Here is a 23,479-nt window from a genome sequence, read left to right as displayed (position 1 = left end):
CTTTTATTGGTTGGAGAATTTTGGCATGTATTCAATAAATAACTTGAAAACAGGAAATAAACCATATTCTTTATTCTTACCAAGCTTGAACTTCATAAGTCACTGAAAGAAATTATCAATAAATGAGACCGATTATTTTATTTACTTTTATAAATAATTATATATTAATATCTGAATTTGCAGCAATTACAAATGCCAATTAATTATTTTCTGTTATTGATTTAAAATATAAATTTATAATGAAAAGCAGTGGACTTTTTATTTTGACTCGATTTATTTTCTCATTATTTGTATAAATTTTTCAAAATAGTTGTATTTACCCTTCATCTTCAATCTTTCGTAGCTTTCCTAGACTTTTGAGCTCGGTTAATTTCTTCTTGTAAGTAGATGTCCATACTCGAATTAAATTTAATAAACTTTCTTTAAATGAAATTGCATCCAATAAGAGCCAAGATTCTATTTCAATCAATGGTGGTATGTCATCCAGTTTTCTATACAACTGGTCAAATTGAGCAATCTATAATTTTTTTTAATTGAATTAGTAAAATTTCAGTGTTTTATACTTATTTATTAACAATAATTCATTTCTTTTTATCCTATTCTATTTCTAAAAGGAATATTGAAATCCAATAATCAACTATAAAGTAAATCGGATAATTTATAGTTGATTATAATAAAATAAGTAGTAATAAAAGTTTCCTAATGATGCTGTTACAGAGCTCTTTAAGAAAATTCAAGGATTGAAGCATGCAGATAATGTGAAAATATTTAATTGCAACATTCCTATCTAGATGCCTGAGGAAATTTCTCGTGTTCATTTTGTAATTAATGTAAGTAATATTTACAGGTTTCAAGATCATAATACAAAACCCTAACTTTAAATCATTGGAAAGCAAACTACAACTGAGTGCTCACAAAATAAATATTTACACTCTCAAGACACAACCAAGTAATAAATTGGTTTACCTTTCTTTCTCCCCCCAAAATGTAAAATTTTTACCTACTTTACGAGGACCTAGTGGAAAATTGAATGCTTTGAAACAAAATAAAATTCAAGGATGAATGGAAACTATGATTTTAATAGTTTACATCTTCAAATTGCCTTAAAAATTTGTATGAATCATAGAAAGATTTCTGCTCTTGAGCTTTAATTCTTAAATCCATATAAAAAAAAATTACTAGAATTAGTATAACTAATACAAGGGAAGTATTTTTTAAAGAGTTATTTTTTATATTACATGCAAAGTGCAGTATTCAAGGTAATTGAATGACAGCACTGAGTCGGAAATTATGCTTGAATCCTATTGGCCATAGTACAACTTCTCTCATAGGAAATCTCATCTTCACTTTTGGGATGCCCTACCCAGGTGAAGTAGTTTATCAAGATAAAAAAATATGACAAAAGTTCAAGTCTAATTCACTATTCCTGTTTTATTTACATATTTATACATCATGATGTAATAGATTTAAAAATTTATTTTGAGTTAAAGTGTAGAAGGAAACGTGGTGCATTGGTAATTAGGAAAAAGCGATACATAGGAGTAAATTTGGCAAGTAAAAACTAAAACTTCTTTCCTTCATTATTAATAATATTTTATTAAATATTTAACTTTTAGACCCTAACAGCAGTAAAAAAATGTCATAGTTTCAATCATGATAAGTAAAATTAAGCTACAAAAAAACAAAAATTTTATAAATTAAATATTTCTTAGAGATGAAAGTATCAAAAATTATAAGACAAAATTGCATATATTTGTCTAAAACTAAATATATTCTACCATTTGAACAAAAAAAAAAATGCAATTTCAGTATTTTCTTTTAATGCCTTTTATATACAGAAAGGATATAAAATATTTATGAATGGAAAATGTGGAAAAATTCATGAGCTCCATTTTAAGTAGCTCTTGGCTTAGATTCTAAATGGGGTGAAATTTACCTAATTCCATTTCAACACTAATTAGGTTTTAAAAAAACGAGAAAAAGTGTGTGTAAAAATATTTACTTCATTTCTGAATTCTTCTTCTGTTGGTGGCTTTAATTCAAACACAGTTTCTTCAATAAATTCATCCTCATCTTCGATTTCAGTCTCCATCATTGGTCCATGAAGAACAAAATCTTCTAATACTTCATTGATATCTTTCAACCATAAGTCAGAATATTTCTTGAATTTTTCAGCTTCTATCAATGCTTTATTAGCTCCTGATGATATATTTTTCATTATAGATGATTTTAAAGAAGCCAATTCTTCATTTTGGCTAATGAAATCCTACAAAATGTATTGAATAAATAAAAAAAAGATGGAAGAAATCTAAAATAATTGGATTATAATATGACTTAGATCATTAATTAGGAATATATTATTTAGAAATAGTTTTTTTGATTTATGTACTAAAGTTTGTCTGATATTTCAATTGCAAACATTTGAGGTTTCAAAGCATAAAAATCCATTAAACAACATTCAGTAGTCTTAAAACATAATAAGATTGCTGAAAACCAGCTATAAAAGTATTTTCAGTGAATAAATACTTTATTAATAAACCTTTTTAAGCAATAGATCAAAAAAAAAAAAAAAAGGAGGAAACAGCATTGCATTAAATACTATCCATTTGTTCCACATAAATGAACTTGATCTTCCATTTTTTTTCATCAATTATGTACTATGCAATATTTATTAAATAATAATTAAGATATCTCCCTTCCCCTTCAGTAATTTGGCACAGAAGTTCCTTTTTACTTACTATTTAATAAAAAAAAAATCTTTCAAACAAACAAAGACATACACAAACCTTTATTTCAGCACTTTTATAAATATTTTATGTTTTCTTACATTGTGACAAATTGACTCCTCATTTTTACCTTGTTTGTTTCATCTTATCTATACATGGAAATTTTTAATACTTATTATTCCATATCAAAATTTATCAGAAGGTCAAGGACGAAAATAAGCTATCACTAATCTTAAAAATGATAAAAATAATAATACATATATAAATTCTTTTGTAAAAATTAATTTGGAAGGAACTATTATTAAAAGAATTGATGGTGAGGCAAGTAGGTACTAAATGCTTTTATTGCATATTTTCATTTATATTGTTAGCTAGCATGTCTGGTAATGAAAATTGTTATTAAAAAAGTTGTTTAAATATTGATACAAAATTTAATAAATTATTATGAAATTTTATTTATCTATCTTCAAAACATTATTATTATGAAGATAAAATATCTATAGTATTTTATGTATTTTGAAGTATAATTTTTATTAATAAAAAAATTAACTGTTTAATTGTCACATAACCTTTGTTAAGGCTTTCCTTATGCTTCATAGCATTTGTGAGCAAAATTTGGAATTCTATTCAATAATTTTTATTTTTATATTGTACAAACTACTTTTGAAATTTTACTTATATAAATTAATGTTAAAATTATTATTTTATACTAAAAATTCAATCATAACTTACATAATAGGTAGAATCAGTTTTACTCAAACATTTTATTGCATTTGAAAGAGAATATATTTGTTCTAAAACTGATTCAAAAATATTGAAGAGACTTCCTTCTTTTTGATATTTCAAAGATGGTTTAAACACAATATCCTCTTCCAGATGCATAGAAACTTTGTAAAATGGATCCTAAAAGAAAGAATTTTCCTTAAATGTACATACAATAATAAGATTTAATATAAAACTGTTTAAAAAGTCAAACCAATATTTAATCCATGGAAACTTTTTTTCTTTCAAGAATATGTACTATTTCTTAATTATTTCAATTTATTTTGAGACTAAAAACTTGAATGTGCTTGACAGTAGGCGTAGAGAAAATCTCTTAACTCTAAACCTTAATTTTTTCTTAAAAAATCTAGTGAAAAAATCTTACTTGATAAAATACATTTACTCATTTTCATTGGTCAAGCATTTCTGATAAAACATCTATTTGACTAGAAGATGCTAACACTGACTTTAATATCACTTGAATAAATATGCGGGGGTATTTTGACTCCATTCCAAAAAATACCAGAAAGTAAAAATTTGACATAATCTGTACCTTCAAAGCATTATTAAAAATGTTCTGAATAGTTTTCAAAAGTAGCTGCTTTAAAATAATCCAGAATGTTAATGTTATCCACATACTTGCATATTTTAAAACAATTTCAACAGAAAAGCAATAAAAACATTTACAAGAAAAAAATTATGAAGAATAAAACATTTCACTAAGATAATTCTTTTTAATTTTGTGGTACTTATAATTTCAAAAAATTTCATTCATCAAAGAAAATCTCATCAAAATTTGAAGCTTACAAATATTTTTTGCACAAGATATGTTATAATGAATTAAAATTATATATATATAATAAGTGATAATCAAAATAACTGAAAACTTTTTGTAACCATAAATCTTGGCAAATTGATTCATCACCAAAGGCAATGTCTACTAATTATAAAGATGAATATGTGCATGTTAGTTCTCTACAGACCGAACTATTTAATTTTAAGCCACCACATTTTACACATATATACTTTGGAGGGTCAAAATGCACATCTAGAGAGATCTTTTAAAAAATTTAATTAAAAATTAAGCAAAAATTTGAAATTTTCTCATGCTTAAAAAAAAAAAATAACTTTCTCCTAAAACCATTTCAGCAGAAAAATGGATTTTATGTTAATGAAATTTTAAAAATATGTATGAATAAATTTAATATTCTTGACAAAATTCAATTTTGCCAACTCTTTTAAAATATTTTTTTTTTGCTTAATTTTCTAAAATAAACTACATTGTTGCTCTGAAATTCAAATGTTATTGCTTTATCAAATATCTAGGTGTATGGTTTTCTCTTATTTGCTGAATACTAAACAAGAAGTAGATACTTTTTTTTTCCAATTGACTGGAACCAAAATTTGGCACAGAATTACAACTATAGTTATAAAACTGCATACCAAATTTTATAGATTTAAGTCATTGTGTTTTAAGTTATTGCTTTTGCATGCTTATGAAAGTATAGGACAACAAAAAGTCAACCCCTTGATGGAGTTGTTTCCAAATTCGATTATTTATCTACACTTTAGATATTACATCTTTGTACCAAATTTTACCCATTCTAGCTCTCTTCAATTTGCTATTATCGTGTTAATTTATGTTTGGAAAGGTAGAGAGACAGACTTCCTGTGAATAGATTTCATTAAAAATTTGGTAGAAATCTTTAAATTTTATGTAAAAACCATATTTCAAATATCTAGCTCAAAGTGTTTTTTAGTTATCTTTGCCACAGACAAACAGATATAATATCAAAAATGTGCCTTTTGGCCATAAACACAAAAATTTGCCAAATTTGAACTTTTTGGTGATATAAGAATTTCTATACTTTATTTATGGACTTAAAAAAAAAAAAGTTACAGTATAGTTAGAAAATAGAAAAATGAACATTTACATTATTAATAATACTATGATTTCACATGACTGACAGAGTATATATAGAAATGTGATGCTTAAAAATAATTTATTGAAAGAATCATGAGTATGAAGTTATGCTTAAGAGATTTAATTGAAATGAAATGCACCCAGTTTCTACTAAACCAGCTTTTCGCTATAGGCAACTGTTATAAACTTTTGAACGAAAGGACCATAACTGAAGTTTTCCCTAGGTTACATCATGAAAATTGTAAAAGAGGCAACTTTCTTGTAAGAAATGTATCTAAATTAATATATTTGAAGCATGTGCATTTATATGTTTCCATAAAAAAGAAACATATTCATATATATATATATATCTGATTAAAATTTATTTTTTAACATGATGGATTAATATCTTCATTTCATGGAAAAATCGGTATCTTATAACATAGTTGATATTTATAACTTATCTTCAGGACATCACTTTTTTGAATATTGCTATGCTCTCTCCAGAAAGATGGCAATATGGGGAAAAAAAAGTTATAATTTATATTTTAAATTAATGGCAACTGATGATTAATTTATTTCCTTCTTTTTTTCAAAATTATCTTTAATAAAAGAGAGTCCTGCATAAGACAGCCAGACATTTTTCACCTGCTTACTTTAAAACTGAAAGTAGCTCCTATATCATAATATATATGTGAACCAACTCAAGTAAAGACATAGATTATATAAATGATAAAAATTCAATTTCAAATTACAATTCAGAATTAGATAGCAAAAATAATATTTAAAATAATGACTTCCATTTATTTTATTAAAAAAAAAAATCAATCATTTTCAATAGCAGTCAGTAATTTGCTGAAAAACATTTGTATTAAAATTGAAAAAAGTTCAACATACTATTTTTTTATTTTGTGGATCAGTATTTTTCAAAATATACTGCAAGCTGCATCTTATAGTGTCAGTTAAACCTTCCTCTATCATTGTCTCTAAATATGAAGTGTAGCTTTTCCATTCACCAGAATTGGGATTGCTTTTAAAGAGTTCTAAATTTTCCTAAATATCATAAAAGGTAAAAATAAAATAAATCCAAGTAGAATTATGTACATTAAAATAAATGCCGCATTAAAAATTCAATTAAATTTTTAAGATTTCTTAATTTAAAATAGAATTTTTAAAAATAATTTTGTACCAAAGCCATGTCAATGGAATAAAATTTAGAAATGCCTTTCTAAATGAAAATAAAACGATAATTTCCTGTTTTTATAAAATTAATGTAAAAGCTATGGTGATAACAACAAACTGTTCATTTGAAAATATTTGCTAAATAAAATTCAATCAAATCAAATAAGAAAAATTGTCCTTCATTTTTAAGAGCCAAATTGTGATAAATTTAATTTAAAATAAAATAATTCTTTTCTTTTTTAAAAAAAAAATTTCCTTGGAAGAGAATAAAAAAAATCTATGATAAATATTTCATACTGTAGTATTTTAAAATACATTTATATACTATTATACATATTTACTATTTTGACATATGCTTAAAAGGACTTAGTTTTACTCGCAATTTGCTTGATGAAATAAATAATATTGCTTTTTTCTTGGCATTTGAATTTTATTTCAGTATAGTGCAAGTATTCCATTTCTGAACATGGATCATTCTTTATTCAGAGTAACTACAGTGATTTCATTATGATTCCAGGTTGTTTTAAAAGCTAGAGGTTGTGTTCGGTCTTAGATTGTATTTATTTAATTACTCTGTGTTGCGACTTCTAAGTTCTATGCTTATAACATCAGTTCTTGATGTTTCTGACACTCATGGCTTATCTTCATGTTTTAGATATTGTATATTTTAGATATCTACTTCATGTACATGTAGTAGATATACTTTTTCATCTAAAAGATCATATGTATGGGGGGTAAAGCATGATACTGTGATATTCAAAATATGGAAGAACTGCTTCTAGTGAAAGTGAAAGGTTTTCTTTAAGATCAAAAGAATTTCCACATGTTCAAAATCACATATACAAATAATGAAACAAATTCACATTTATTTCTATCCCCATCTATGCTTTCAAACATTTTTATACTGTTTTGTTTTCAATAGATTACTTACCTATTTTTAAAACTTTCCTATGCATTAGTTATTAATATTTATTCTTGTTTCATTGTTGTTCTATAATTTATATGCCAAATTTTTTATCATTTTAACATAATAATAATGTGATGTTTAGTTTAAAATGCATGATTAACGATTATTTTACTGTTTTGAATAAGAATTATTTATTAATATTAAAAAAATATATATTTATTTTTCTAATATTTATGATTAATTTTGATATATATTTCGATTATCTGTATTAGAGCAAAATGCTATAAATGAAGATTTTAAAAAATTATAATCAAACAATTTTTATGGAATAGTGAAAATTCTAAATGCATAACATATAAATGCAACTAACCTGTAAAACTTGCTTCATTCTTTGAGCTGTAACTATAATATTTTCAATTTGTTTCTCATATTCAGGTGTCTTTAAATTTATAAAAGTCATAAATGAACTAGGTGTTTCTCGGACATAAATGGGTATTTGACTCCATGTCTTGATTAATTTTTCAACTTCAGTGACATTTTCTTTAGTTCTAACCACAATTTCATGGACAGATTTTATCAAGTCATGTAACTCTTCAGAATAATCCAATAAATCTTAAAAAATACATTAATTGCTAATGGTATGTTTGCATGCTTTATTTTTAATTTAATTTTAGTATGAAATCATACATTTGAAAATTAATTTTACTAATGAATTAATGAATTAATTTTTAAAATTGAATTTACATTGTTTAATAAATATTTTTTGAAATACTGGAAAAATTTTAATATGTTACAAAAGTTAAGTTTTTGTAAAAAATTCATAGTATAATGATAAACAAACAATAATGAAAAATAAAATGCTAACTGCAAGCTTAATATCTTAATTTTAAGATTTGTATATCCATCCATTCATTTTATGCTTTTTTAACAATATAATACTTAATGAGATGAAATTAGATGGAATAATTTATCTGCACCATTTTTCTCTAATATAATGCACAAGATATATATTACGACTTTTCAAATAATTGATAGATTAAAAAATAACAAAACTTTCGATCAGTAGCTTTGTTCCAATCAAAAACCCACTCAAAGTAAAATTTGTTTTTATTTTATGTACTCAGTATCCAAAAATGCTAAGCTTTTTTTATGCATATAACACCAAACTTAACATCACTATTTTTTTTATTCAAAAACAGTACTGGAGGATGATAACTTATATTGAGACAGACTTTCTCTGAATGAATTTCATTCAAAATTTGACGGAAAATTATAAATTTGTTGGGAAAACCACATAATTCTAAAAGTGTGTTTTTCTGTCTCAGGCTGACCTAAAATGTTAAAATTCCTCAAAATCTTAAGATCAAATTTTTTACAATTTTACAAAAATTTTACTTTAACTTTGTATACAAGAAAGTAATAATGTATCAAAGGTAACAAGATGCATTAAGCATCCATAAAATTAAAAAAAAATCTTCTTGAAATTCTTATTATAATAAACAAAATAATTAAAGAATTATTAGATAGTAAGCATGATCAGTATTAGAGGAAGAAATTCCCATGTATCATAAATAAATGTATTGAATGGAACGAAATGTAATGTTACTAATAAATATTTTTATCAATTAAAAAATTATAATAATTACATCATACAAGTACTATGTTTATTTTAGTTCTAAAAAATTTCCTATCACTCAAAGAATTAAGGGTTCTAAAAATAATAAAATTTATGACAATGATAAAAACAGAAGTAATTTACCATCTGAATTCCAAGTCTTTGATTGACCTTGTTTTAAAAGCGATTCTATTTCATTCCATTGTTTGAATACTAACTTTCTTTCATATTCAACCAAATTTTGATTTAAATCATTATACCATCGAATACTACAAGCAAGTAAAGACTGGGCCAAGAGAAGACTTTTGAAATTTTTATCATATTTTTGTACTTTATCTGGAAGCAAATTCTCTTTTTTTATCTGTTTTAAGTAATGAATTTCATAAGCAACTTCAGAAATCTAAAATAAAATAAAGAATTATAATTAACACTAATTTATGACATAAATTATTGCACTTGCAGAAGATAAAAATAAGCATTCAAATGGTAACTACTAATTTTTAATTAAAATTTTTAGATCCCCATTAAGTTGAAAATACAAAGGGTTCCTTTGCAAGTAAAATCATAGACATTAATTCCACGTATTCTTATAAGTATGAAAAAAAAAAAAAAAAAAAAATGTATGCCTGATCACATACATGAAGAAAAATAAGATACTTAAGTTAATGATTAACAAATTAACTTGTAATGTATTTCCTCAGGATAATATATATATATATATATATATATCATTTCATTAACTCATACCATCAGATGTCATACAGTTCATTTAACAGAGCATTTTCCCTCCATTCCATAAATTAAAAAAAAAAAAAAAAACAGTTTAATGCCATTTAGGAGTAGAAAGAGTGAACCAGTGTTTTAAAATGTTATTTTGTAGGTCATCTCTGAGTTAACTAAAAGAAATGATATCCTTCCGAATTAAAGATAAAATTTAAGTCAGATTTTAAGTTAAAAAAATATATAAAACATAAAATTTTCAGAATTTTAAAAGATACTCAATTCTTGAAATCAATAATTACCTATATACAATATAAGTAACTGTTTATTCAATTACACCTCTTACTTTTCATGATCTGTATGGAATTTTAAACATCAATCCCTGCCTAATGGTTGATTATACAAAATAAAATGGACTACATTTGTGAAACTGTTGTGCGCATTATCTCTAAATTTATATTAAACATTAAGAGTGTATTGACATATAGAAGACTGCTCATAAATTAAGATATTCATTAAATAACTTTCAGACTGCATTTTTTTTATCAGTGGCAATAAGTATGCTTACTTTCAGTACATTCTCATCTCACTGGCAGAGAAAACTTTTTTTTCTCAAATGAAAAAACAGATCCTAATTTAAAGCATTAAGCTAAATTTTTGCAGTCAGCAGAAAACCTATCAAAGTAAGTATATCAAATTTTACTTTTTATTAATTTTTTTTTTTTTTTTTTTTTTTTTTTTTTTTTGAATTTTAACCTTGGAGAATAGCTGGACAAGGCAAAAAATCCCTCTTATCTCAGTAGTTTCTGAATTATCCATAAAAAAGTAAATAAGCAGCCAATAGATTCAAGATTATCATGGATTCATGTTTTCAAGGTTACCAAGGATTCATATTTTGTTAACAATATTTGTCTCTTAATCACTTATTGTTCTATATAATTTGTTCTCAAACGACACAAACAAAAGTTCAAATGCATATTTATTAGCAAATTTAATGCTGATCATACAGATGGTATAAAATAAATTCTATGCTGCACCTAGTAATCTTTTGAAAAATTTAATTTTGCAAATTTATTTTTTTGAAATTGCAAATATCTATGACACAATTACAAGATGTAATTTTTGTTTCTCAAATAAGCATAATATTTCGAGATTTTCATACAAGATTCACAAAAAAATAAAATGATTTTTTTAATACTTAAATATATATTAAAAATTGTGAGGGGCATTTAAATTGAAACAAATTTATCAAAAGATAATTTTTATGACTATTGCAGAATTATAGAAAATCAAGGTATTGTATATTTAATATGTTTAAAGCAATTTCCAAAATATTTACAATAGATTAGATTCAGCATAGCTGACAATGAATTGTGATCTGTGTTATTTTATGAAAAAAAAATTTATAAAAACAAACAAATTCCAATAAATTCATTAGTTGCACTAAATATTAGCAATATTTCATAACAAACAATTTTAGAAAGGAAGGGAATTAAAAAAAAAGATGATAATTATAAAATACACAAATACTTATAAATGATAAAATACATACTTTGGTATCAAAATTTAAAAGCATTTGACCCTCACTGTCAGAGAGAAATAGATTTTCATCCATCTTCTTATCAAGTTTATTTAACTCATCTTTCCATTTTTCTAATATATATTCTTCAAATCTTTTAACATATTCAATAGATATAAATTAAATATTTAAACATGAATACACAAGGTAATAATTTTTATAACAATTCAAAATGAGATTAAAATTTCTAAAGCATTTAGTATCAGAAATAAATCTTCCTATAATTTAACTAAAAATTTTTAAACAGTTCAATGATAAGAGTTTTAAAATGCAAGTATCATTAGTAACTAGCTTAATCACATAGAATCTTACATAATTAGAAAATTTGTCGAATTTTTAATGTTTATGCATATGTGCTTATTTAAAGACTCTTCTTATAAACTTTTAAATTCCGATTAGCTTTCAGAGTAAATATTAATTTTTATAACAATATTGCACTTAAAAAGAAAGTTTCATTTTTACAATGTTCAAAAATTTAAATATTTTCTGATCTTGCTCATTCCATAGAAATTTAGTTGTTAATAAAACTTTTCAAAACTTTTTCATCAAAAATTTTTTATTTATAATTCTGCAACATTAAAAATTGAATTGATGATTATAATTAAGAAATTTAGCCATATCTCTAAATTTTAAACAATTTAATAAGTTCTCGCTTACTTCAACAGCAAATCCTTCATTTCTTCATTAATACCCAAAGTATATTTATACTCATCTGACTCTACGAAGCTAGGAAGTAAATTAAAATTCAATTGCAATTAACAATTTTCAAGGTAATTCCTAAAGTACTATTATAAAATTAAAGTCTAAGAATTCAATAATAGGCAATCTATAAAAAAATACATTATATCAATTTGGGATATTGCACGTTAACCATTAACTTATCATTAAATTCTGATTAAAAATACCAAAATATATTTCAAATATTAATTTAAAACTTATCAGCAAAATCAATCTTTACAAGCATAGATAAATTATAGAAAAAATATGAGGTAAAAACTTTTAATTTTTAGAGAATATATTCAAGCAAAACATAAACTATCAATCTATTAACAACTTCTGTCACAATTTTATTTTACAATATCTTTTTTGTCAGTATTTTTATAAAATAATTTATTGAAGGTAAAAAATGTCATCTTACTATTGCTCAACTTTTTGGAGCTCTTCAACAGGTGATGTTAGTTTCTTTTGAAGGTCTTTTGACCACTGCATTGAACCAGAAAACCAGGAAAGATTTTTATATATAAAATTGTCATTTGACTTTTCTAAAAGTGTAATGAAATTTCTGTAACTGTGCTTTGCATGAAGAAAGTCTGCATAAATGTTACTAATATGTGAAGAAATTAACTTTCTAAATTCCTTCTCTGCTAAAGGTCGTCGAAGAACATCTTGGAAAATGTCAATTATCTAAAATCAATATATCAAAATTATAAAAAAAAATTCAATAAAATGCAGTTACATGTCAAATTAATTCAAAGTTAATCAGAATTGAAAAGACGGTTTAATGCAGTTTGCAATTTTAAAAAAATAAGTGTTGTCATTTAATTATTTGACAAAATACAGAATATTATGAAAAGAAGAAGAAAAGCTATAGAGTTATCTCAATAATGTATGTCTTAAATTAGTTAATTAATGCTTTTTTTAAAATAAAAATTTTAAAATCAACAAAAAAAAAAAAAATACAAACTTGGTTAACCAAACTAAAAGAAAGTGGAAACTGTTAAAATATTTTTTTTAACTAAGCCGTAGACAAATGTTACTATTTTTTTTTATCTAATAATAGTATATAATTTTGAAATGTTTTGTGCACAAGATGAGTTCTAAACTCACTTTGCAGGCAACATTTATGTTTTTTAACTATACAAGTTGTGTGGAATTAAACAACTATTTGAAATGCACTATTACATCACAGATCCACATTTATATATTCACAACTAGAGATTACTGCAATCATGAGATAGGGTTTTGATATTTGACATTATATTTATATTTAGACTGGGGAATCAAAAGTGGGTAATCAACTCAAGGTTTAGTGTTGACTAATTGAAGTCCAGCATACTGTCATTTTCTCATTTATTTCCACAAAATACAGTATGTGTTTTTAAAATTTATGATTTCTTAGCCATTTCAAATAAGGTTTAGTTTTTAAGTTATATCAACATTGGTTAATTAGTTTTACTTACCAGACTACCTTTTATCATATCAGAATTTTAATATGTCTACAATAAGAGGTGGTGCATTTTTTATTTGTATTTACAATACAGTATTATATCTAAGAAAACTATTAAATTAAATGATCATACTTTAAATGCATCTTCAACAGGTGAAGACACTAAGCAGAGCTGTCCAACCACAATACCTAATTTTGGATCCAATTCTTTCAATTTTATAGAAAAAGTATCAAAATCTTCCACAAAGCCCTAAATTTAACAGAAGGGAAAGAAAATAATATAGAAGAGCAAGATAATATAGGTACAGTAAATATATTCAAAGCTAGATATATAAGAGAAAATAAATTAGCTAAATTCTGCAACAATCAGGAAATATAATTTTAATCAATTTTAACAAAAATTAATTTTTTTTGTTTATTTTAAAAACAAGGTTGTAGCACAAAATATGTTCTTGGAAAATAAAGAATTAGTAGAATAATAAGAATTTTTTTACCATAGCATAACTTGATAATCAGTCAGCAAATACATTTTTTTTTTTTTTGTTATATGTATGAGTTTATATTTTCATTCTTTTACATGACATGGTTACAAAGGAAATTGGAGATTAAAGTCACAAAAAAGTAAAAATTATAAGCACAATGCCACTAGGAACTAATTAACAAAAAATTACATATATACAAACAAAATTCCTGCTGATAATGCACACAAAAAGATAATTGTATTCATTTACTGGGATGGCAATTCTTGTAATTCACCTTCCAAAAGTGTATAAGTATGTTCAGTTTGTTTGTTTGTATGTATTACTACGTGAAAAGGGCAAATCGTAGACAATTTCATTATAATTTGTATGTATAACAACTGATATAAACTGAATTACTCTTTTTTTTTTTTTTTTTTTTTTTTTTTTTTTTTTTGAATACCAAATAGAAGAGTTTAGATAATATACATACGTATAAAATTATTTAACTTATTTCATAAATTCATACTTAGTTTTTAGAAGAAATTATTTTCTATTTTAAAAAATCATAAATTATTATATTCAAAAAATCATAAATTATTATTATTATTATATATATATATATACTGTCTGATTCAATATTCTGAGACGATCACTTTTATATATGTATGTAACAAGATTTACATTCATTTGGTAAATTTTATTATATCATAAAACCCTTCAAGGATCCAAATACTTTTTATCTAATTAATTTTAAGAACTGAATATTTTAAATGGAAAGGAATTTTGTATTTAATCAAATATTAAAATCCTTTAAGTTTGAATTGAACATTAAAACACAAAATATTAGTTTTAACAAAATATTAGGGTTAACAAAATTGTTAAGATTTAATAGTGTAATATTTAAAAACTAGTAGTAAATATATTTACCACACAATGAAGATCTAACACATTATACGAGCTGAATTCAAACAATTTATAAATTTCAGCAAATTTGGATTGAAGCTCTTTTAATCTTTTCTTATAAGAAGATTGTTGTATACTTGTTAGTTTTTGACAAGGAATGTTAAAATATACTTCTGCAGCTAAGAAAATTTCCTACAAAAAGAATAATAAATAAGTAAAAATAAAAACAGCCTGATAAAAATATCTACTTTTCAAAAATAGCTGATCAAATTCTATCCATTTTAGAAATACTTATCAAAATAAATTGCTAATTCAAATTTTACAAAATATATTAATGTGACTTTTTACATGCCTTATTCTTTTAGTAAATTAAAAATATAATAATTTCTTTCTAATAGAAATAAGTTAAAAGTAAATATATACAAATTTCTAAAGGATTCACTGCAATAAATAAATAAATATCTATGATGCAAAAAAGATGATTAATTAGATTAAAGTCATAATTTCTTCAAATTATGGCTTTAATTTGTTAGTTATTTCTTTTTTATGATTTAAACTATTTGGTGGGAGCTTTATATGCCCTTAAACTCTCATAAAGACCACATTTACTTCAAAATTATTATTTTTTAATTATTCATTATAGCTTCATTATAATATAATTATTCATTATATAATAGCATTAGAAGACATAATATCTGCTTAAATTTATATTTTCTTTTAAAAGAAGCAACTTTTAATAATTTTTTCAGCTATAATTTATTATTTCTAACTAAAAACAAATAAAATATGTGTATTACTGAAATTTACATTTAAAATTAAAAAATCGTGTTAATTAAATAAAGCTGTCTTACATGAATGTCTTCTAATCTTTGTATGAAATTTTCAAAATGAGAAAATATTCTTTCGTCAGGGAATTCCCATGGATAGAGCTTAGTTTTGGAATCCGAGTGTTCTGCTCGTTCACGACATTCATAATAGGATTTCAAAAATAAATTTACTATATCAAGAGAAAGTTTCATATTGTTTTTTGCATTGTCTCTATCACTTTTGAAGAGATTCATAGGATCTAAAAAATGATTTATCTAAAATATAACAAAAAGATATAATTAAAATTTTTAATGAAAATAAATAAAAGAAAAGACCTTGCAAATTAAAATGTTAGTAATTTTTGTTTGTTTTTATCTTCTAAATCAAAACCCAATTTTTTTTTAAAGCATGTCCAACCTTTACATATGCTATCTCCATAGAAATTGGGAGCAAAAGAAGCATAATCACTATTGTAAATGAATTGGTGCCACAAAATAAAGAAAAACATGTAACATGTCTCATAAAGGAAATTATTCTTATATATATATAATTAAATAAGATAAATAGAAAAAAATTCAACTTGTTAAACAATCACATTTTATTGTAAAAAATTTCAATGGACCGAATAGATATCAAAGGAACTTGCACTTTAAAACAACAAGGAAGTGAATGATAATGATGATTGAAAATATCACTATCATCAAAGGATGTGACTATGAAATATAACTTTAAAAAAATAGACAGACAAAAAAAATGTTATATATTACAAAACATATAAGAATAAGTAAAAATAATGCTATATAAGTAAAAAAAAAATTTATATATTACAAAACATAAATAGCATGCTAGAAGCCTATCCTTAAAATAATTTTCTGTTTCTATTACAGTACAAAAGAAAGAGAAATTCAATATGTTCCAGGTAATTTTTTCATATTTCCAAAGTTAGTCATACAAATTAACAATATAATTCAATTGGAAATATTAAAACTACATCAGGCAAAAACACTTTATACACAGCTTATAACACAATAAATATATTGATTTAATCTAGAAGATTAATGAATTTGTGTTTTTAATTAAAATATTTTTAATTTTGCATGATGTTATAATAAATAGCAATTAGTCAAATGCAGAAATGAATTATATTCACCAAACCTTTTCTATTAAAAGGCAGCAAATCTTTTGCACCAAGACTATAATTCTACTTGGAACACTTCTATAATATTTTGACTGCATCCAAGATGATGTTATGAGTTCCAATGTATTAGGTAAAAGGTCAATCAAATCTGGTACGGAACTAGAATCAAGTTCTTCTAGTTTAACTGACATTGCTGTAAAATTCTCACAAATTTCTCTAGCTTCATCCAATCCTAAAATATTAATGTAAGGAGATATTTTTTTATATAAAGTTGAAAAGAAAATTTATAAAAATATTTGCACTTTTATTGATGTTTTTCTACAAAAGAAAAAAAAATACCTTCAGCCACTTCTTGAAGCAATAACTTGAAATTAGGAAAATGGCAATTTTTTGTCTTTTCAAGAGCTAAGGCCATTTTCTGGACAAGTGGATCATTAATCTATAAATCATGAAATTAAACAAGTAAAATATTTCATTTTAAAAAGACAATAATTTTGTTTAAATAGTTTGATTTAGGCATATTCTAAGATTTGTTTAAAATATTATTGGTATATATTATACAATTAACTAAATTTTGAAATCAATTTGATTGCTTGGAATATTATACTCTATTTCAATCGCAAAACTTACATTTTGCTTTAAAAAACATTAAAAAAATAATAAAGAAAATGAGCTAACTGAAACAAATATTAAAGAAATATAATCCAGTATGATCCTGCAGTACTTATGATGGGGGCGGGGATTGTTTATACTCATTTCTGAATAACTTGAATTCATTTAAAGTACTCCAGCTTTTAAAAAACATTCTTCAGTGCTCTCAGAAAATGCATTATACTCCCAGCATCTAAAGCATCCAGATGGGAAAAAATACTGCTAACAGATACTTGTTACTTATCATATTTACTCATTAAACTAATGATTGTATTTATTGTATTAATATTATATTATCAAAAGTACTGAAAGGCATTTGTTTCCCCCCAAAATTAAAATGTTATAATCCAGATTAGATCATAAAGCTCTGAATCGTGTTATTTTAAACAAATAAAAGGTCATCATGAGCCAGTGTCACTTGTTGATTGGTATAGATATTTGTTTAAGGTAGTCATTAAAATTTTCTGAATTTAATATTTGAAAACATCTGAAATGGTGATGTGCAAAGCCTCAAAACTCAGCTAATTTTGTCAGAAAACAGACAAACATTGATTTTTTTTTTTGGGGGGGGGAGTTTAAAAGGATAAAGGTTATCAAAAATGTTTTACTAAATAAGACTAACAGTAACCGGACATGTATAAAAATTTAGACTTTGTAAATTTTTTTCACCCATATATTTATGATTCATAATAAAAATTAAAAATTTTTTACACCATTTAAAGTTTTTTTAAACAGGAAGTATATGCTTCCTGCAATGGTTTAGAAATTAATTATTCATCCACTTTTAGAGTAGACAATATGTATACATCTAAAATTTAAATTAAGGAAAAACCAATGAACAAAACTAAGGAAACAATGAATTTCTTAAATTAATAAAGAAAATCAATGAACCTGATGAACTACTGATTCAATTTTGCTAATTTTTGATTCATACAAACTACTAGATATATCATCAAAGGTGGCCTGTCTTTTTCTTTTTTCCATTTTTGAAAAAAAAAACTAAAAAAACACAAATTCTTTATACATTCTATATGGGAAAAACTTGGACTAGACAAACTACTGAACTAACTGCAATAATGATCCACTCAGATCCTTTCTTTACAGGAAAATGTAAGAATAACAACATTATAGCAAGCAATGAGTTAGCATTAATGCAACTTATGATACAGTTAAGCATGAATATGAAATTCTTGGAATTCTTACTTCTTGCATTAGGAGGAATTTTTAAACTAGTAATGTATCTTGGAAGTGTTATGTATGATATACATTGATGCATAGATAACTTAAACATTGTCTTTTTTTAAATACTGAACTTTTATTTCCCTGATAAATACAATCATTATCAACATCTTATTAAGGTCAAAATTTGAAAACATTTTATGCTTAAAAAATGTAGGACTTTTAAATACAATTAATGTATATTTACATACGGTGTCTTAAGGTAAATAAAATTATGAATGCAAATGATATACATTTACAATATTAATGAAAAATAAGATTCACCAAAATATAATGATTAAGTATCATATATCAAGGAAAGAATTTCTTAATTTAGAAAGAATTTCTTATTTTAAATAAAAAAAATATTTTTGTTAAAAAATAATTTGAAAATAAATACAACAATAAATTAAAAGTAGTAACAAATTACATCAATATGTTATACTTTTCTACTAGAAAAACAGCAACCAAAATACACAAGAAATGCACTAAGTATAAGCAATTTAACAATGGAAGAAAATCTGTTTCTCAGTCTATCATTGCTATTTCCATCCAGGTCATATTTCATTTGATAAATTGGCATTACAATTACATTAATAAGTAGTTGGATAACAGCTATTTCTCTACTAATAAAATAGCATTCAAAATTTTATATTTCTTACTTGAGCATATATATATTCTAAGTTATTCATTCTTTCTTGCCAAAACAATATTTCAGAATTTGGTCCTTGATCAATTTGGGAAAGGATATGTTCAGGCGTCAGTTCTAAAACTTCTTCAACGATAGGAATCCAATCAGAAAGCATACATGTGATTGAATTTAAAATATTTCGAAGCTTCCAATCAAAGCTATTACTAAAAAAGTAAATATTAAAAAATATCAAGTTACAATGAAAAAATTTTTTAACAATAAATTACATTCTTACAAAGAAAAAATTAGGAATAACAGATAATTAAAAATTGAACATTTGCAAAAATTAATATACGAAATCATAAGTGAACAAGATAATAACAAGTTTTGAAACCTCAATGAATAAAGGTCACCTAAATTAGGCAAATGAGAGGAAATATAGTGTACAAATAGTGTAGTTAATTTTTTAGCAAATATGTTCAAAAGTTATATATATGTAAATTAAAAATTACATATATTCAAATATATGTCTTTAAAAAATTTTTCAATTGCTTAGTTATATATCATAGAAATAAAATGTTATGGAAATAAAAATTGATATTTGAAGTGATTATAGAAAATTTAATTTATTAGCTGTGGGTAAAATTATATTTCCTAACAATTATGAACCTAATATCTATATTTAGCATAATATACAACAAGTTGCTACAGTAGCTGCCAATTAAACACTTCGGTACTTTGACCATTTTTAAAATGTTAACTGCTTGATAATAATTACCAAAATGTATATAACTATGTTTTTATTACATTAAAGGAAAAGGAAATAAACACTTGCTTCAAAACTATCTAAAAATTATTTTTAAAATAACAATTAAAAAACTGATTAATTGTTGTTTATTGATAATTCTTCATTGACAGTTCAATTATATGATGCTATATTATTTATTTCTCAAATATATAGACAGGTTGTAAATTAGCATTTTAACCAAACATGTATTGTAATAGGATATATCTTTAAAATATTAATATGATTCAAATAATAGACTATTGATTTATTAAAAACAATTTCAATAGACCAAAATTTAGTAGCTTCAAATAACATAATTCTGCAAGTCAAAGCAATATGTAAGAAATTTAATTCTTTGAACCAAACTTTATAAAATGAATAAAACGTTTTTCTGTATTTTTCTTTTAAATTGCCTTATTTTTAATATAATGATAAAATAAAGCTGTGTTTTTTTAATCCAAACGAAATTAATAAATTATAGTATCTTTATTATACTCAACTTTTAATAAAAGTAAATGTAAAAAAAGTAATGTATCTTTTCATATACGTGTGCATCTGTTGGTTCTTTAATCATGTATTGGATGGCAAGAATATAGCAATTGCAATATTTTTTTAATTTAAATTAATTACAAATTAAACAAAATTTTATCATTTTTCAACACTAATTTCTATAAAACATTATTACAAAAATCTTCACACAATCTTCAAATTTAAAAAAATTGACTCTTCAATGACAATTATTTAATTAACAATGCATTTTTTTTTCTTCAGTTTAAATAATTTTTTGAAATATTCATAATTATGCTTAGAAGTAATATTTCTTCAGTTGCTGTAATTAAACTTAAATTTATTTCATAATTTTAATATAATGTTTTAATACAATTTGGATATTCCTTTTTCTCTACTGCAAATTGGTTAAAAAATTCTTCAGTTCTTACATACTGATTTAAATACAGATTAGCATCTTAATAATGCCAATTTTATTGCCATGATGTCAATATCATTGCTATGTTATTTATTTAAAAATTTAATTCTTAAATATAATTTGTAATCTTACAGCTTCTCAATTATTTGAAATTAAAATATGAGCTTTTATTAATTAAATTTGATTGCTGTTATTTCATTAATGCAAATGAATTTCCAAATTCTGTTCTCCCATTAATTTGATAGATTCACTTTTTAGATACAATCTTAAGCCTTTCTACCCATATTTGTCATTAAAATAACTTTTTTCATTTATATATTACAATTTATGCATGTACTTTATTTAAAATATAAGCTGATATGTTTAAATTATTAACTTCACTAACTGCAAAACATTTAGAAGATTATCATTTTGCATATGGATCAAAGTTTAATGTAATTTACAGTATGCAATTTTAAAATAAATTGAAATACTAATAGATTTGCTGTACAAAGTCTTTTCTTTTATGTTTTTTTAATTCATTTTTAATTGCTGTTTTTTTTTCTGTAAAAATTATTAGTTTAACAAACAAATATTAAATAAAAATTTTGAATTATTTGAATTAAGTAAATTAATACTATTATTTTAACTGAATTTTCTGAAAGTAAAATTAAATCACAGATTAAGAATAATGTAATTTATCTTGCTGATAAATTTTGGTATGATTGAAATAACTACTAGAGATAAAATAATTAATAAATCTAGCAGAATAAATTGCTTAACATACTTTTAACCTAAGCAAAGTAATTTAATTTCAAGCTCTTATTTGGATTTATAAAGAAGAAAAAAATTTGGCTTAAGGTTTAAATTTTATATTTAATGTTCCACAAAAGTCATGAGAAAAATGATTACCTTTCAGACATTCCGTCTATATCAAAATTTTGAATTAATTTTGCACGCTCAGGAATCATTAAGAATGTCTTCTCTTCTGCAAGGCCAATGTGGTACGATAAGATTGTTTTGAAGTCTTGAAAATGATTACCAATATCTTGTGCAATTTCATCAGGCCACCTACTATTATTTTTAGGATTGCAGAAAATTGGTGCAATAACCTGGATTTAAAATTTTGATGTTGAAAATATATCAATATAATAATCAAAATCTTTTTCTAATAACAATACTTATTATAAATTATGACAATCATAAAATGAATCAATATATTCATTAAAAAATACTTTTTTTTAACTATTACTATTGGATATAAACATAATTATTTTTCCGAAATACAGATGCAAATATAAGAATTTGTGCATTAGTCGCATGCGAGCAATTAATTGCAGTAAAATATGTTATATTTATTGCAACTAGTGATAATTTGCAAAGAAGTCATGTAAGTCTATTGACAATGTTTGTAATGGTATGCTTTTAAGCCAAAAGTTCATCAATAGCATGAGGTTAATATTCAATATAACATTAGTATAAAAGTTTGTTGTCAATGGTATAATATAAAGCAAACATGAGACTTGATCTTGATACTATATAAATAACAAGGCAAATATTTAACTAATAAAAGTGGAATAACTTAATGTACTTTTCGATTAAGTATCCTTAATTAATCCAGACACAATGCTGATAAATATGAAATATCAGATAATTAAGACTCTTCAAGATAATGCAATATCAAAAAACAGTATATACAATAATATGAATAAAGGCCAAATGATATAATTTCTAAAAAAAAAAAAAAAAAATGTAGAATTAAAAAAAATTGTAATTAAGTAATTTAGCATTGTTCTATAAAGTGGTAAATTTATCTTAGGGTTTGTCCCTGTGTTTTAAACATAATTAAAAGTATAAGAAAAAATATAATTAAAATTTTAAATAAATATTTAAAAAGAAAATGTGTTGTCTTCATACGAGCCTACAAATGCCGAGTCAAAAATTTCTTCCCAACCTACTTTTCCAAATAATTCTTGATATTGTATTAAAGGGAAATCGCAAATATTTCCAAAGATAATTTCCTCTTTATAATTTTCCATGGAAATAACAATGTTATTTTTCAAGAAAAAACACATTTTGGGGGATAATGGCGGTCGTTTTGGTAATTCTATAGAAAATGTTAGTTTATCATTCTTATCGAAGTACACTAGAAGTAAAATAGTTGCTGGTGTATCAAAAAAATCTTTAAGAATAGCCTGGTTTTCTTCTTTCCAAATTAACTCTTTCCAATGACTAATGTCGTAATTTAAGACTTGCTGAGAAGTAATCTGTATGTGTTCAATGCGCGAATCTTCACTTTCTGGAGTAGTCATAATCAACTAATTCAATAAATTTATATGCTTGTTGTCAGTACATGTAACTTAAGTTGTATGCATTTATTTGCTTTATGACATGAAGAAAAAATACTTTCAATGGAAC

The 23,479-nt window shown here is 23.8% G+C and overlaps 4 protein-coding genes across 4 annotated transcripts; all 4 read right to left on the bottom strand.

The window, feature by feature from the left end:
• Positions 1-12: 12 nt before the first annotated feature.
• On the bottom strand, positions 13-2,129 carry LOC129965931 (dynein axonemal heavy chain 11-like). The gene is made up of 3 exons (XM_056080224.1): positions 2,003-2,129; positions 321-517; positions 13-102 (listed from the first exon to the last, which is right to left on the bottom strand). The coding sequence occupies exons 1-3, from the start codon at positions 2,093-2,095 to the stop codon at positions 93-95; spliced, it is 300 nt and encodes a 99-aa protein (XP_055936199.1). The 5' UTR covers positions 2,096-2,129; the 3' UTR covers positions 13-92.
• On the bottom strand, positions 2,119-11,462 carry LOC129966362 (dynein beta chain, ciliary-like). Its single transcript, XM_056080785.1, has 7 exons — positions 11,368-11,462; positions 9,240-9,495; positions 7,851-8,092; positions 6,289-6,444; positions 3,459-3,629; positions 2,177-2,266; positions 2,119-2,124 (listed from the first exon to the last, which is right to left on the bottom strand). The coding sequence occupies exons 1-7, from the start codon at positions 11,428-11,430 to the stop codon at positions 2,119-2,121; spliced, it is 984 nt and encodes a 327-aa protein (XP_055936760.1). The 5' UTR covers positions 11,431-11,462.
• Positions 11,463-12,022: 560 nt separating this feature from the next.
• Positions 12,023-16,987, bottom strand: LOC129967134 (dynein beta chain, ciliary-like). The gene is made up of 6 exons (XM_056081818.1): positions 16,888-16,987; positions 15,777-16,007; positions 14,950-15,117; positions 13,695-13,811; positions 12,533-12,798; positions 12,023-12,120 (listed from the first exon to the last, which is right to left on the bottom strand). The coding sequence occupies exons 1-6, from the start codon at positions 16,966-16,968 to the stop codon at positions 12,048-12,050; spliced, it is 936 nt and encodes a 311-aa protein (XP_055937793.1). The 5' UTR covers positions 16,969-16,987; the 3' UTR covers positions 12,023-12,047.
• Positions 16,988-17,012: 25 nt separating this feature from the next.
• On the bottom strand, positions 17,013-23,466 carry LOC129966361 (dynein beta chain, ciliary-like). Its single transcript, XM_056080784.1, has 5 exons — positions 23,020-23,466; positions 21,974-22,173; positions 19,402-19,594; positions 17,210-17,309; positions 17,013-17,029 (listed from the first exon to the last, which is right to left on the bottom strand). The coding sequence occupies exons 1-5, from the start codon at positions 23,371-23,373 to the stop codon at positions 17,013-17,015; spliced, it is 864 nt and encodes a 287-aa protein (XP_055936759.1). The 5' UTR covers positions 23,374-23,466.
• Positions 23,467-23,479: the final 13 nt, after the last annotated feature.

This window comes from Argiope bruennichi, chromosome 4, assembly GCF_947563725.1.
Source record: "Argiope bruennichi chromosome 4, qqArgBrue1.1, whole genome shotgun sequence".
NCBI classification, from domain to species: Eukaryota; Metazoa; Arthropoda; class Arachnida; order Araneae; family Araneidae; genus Argiope; species Argiope bruennichi.
The sequence above is the reverse complement of the archived record's forward strand: the minus strand, read 5'-3'. Positions and strand labels throughout refer to the sequence as shown.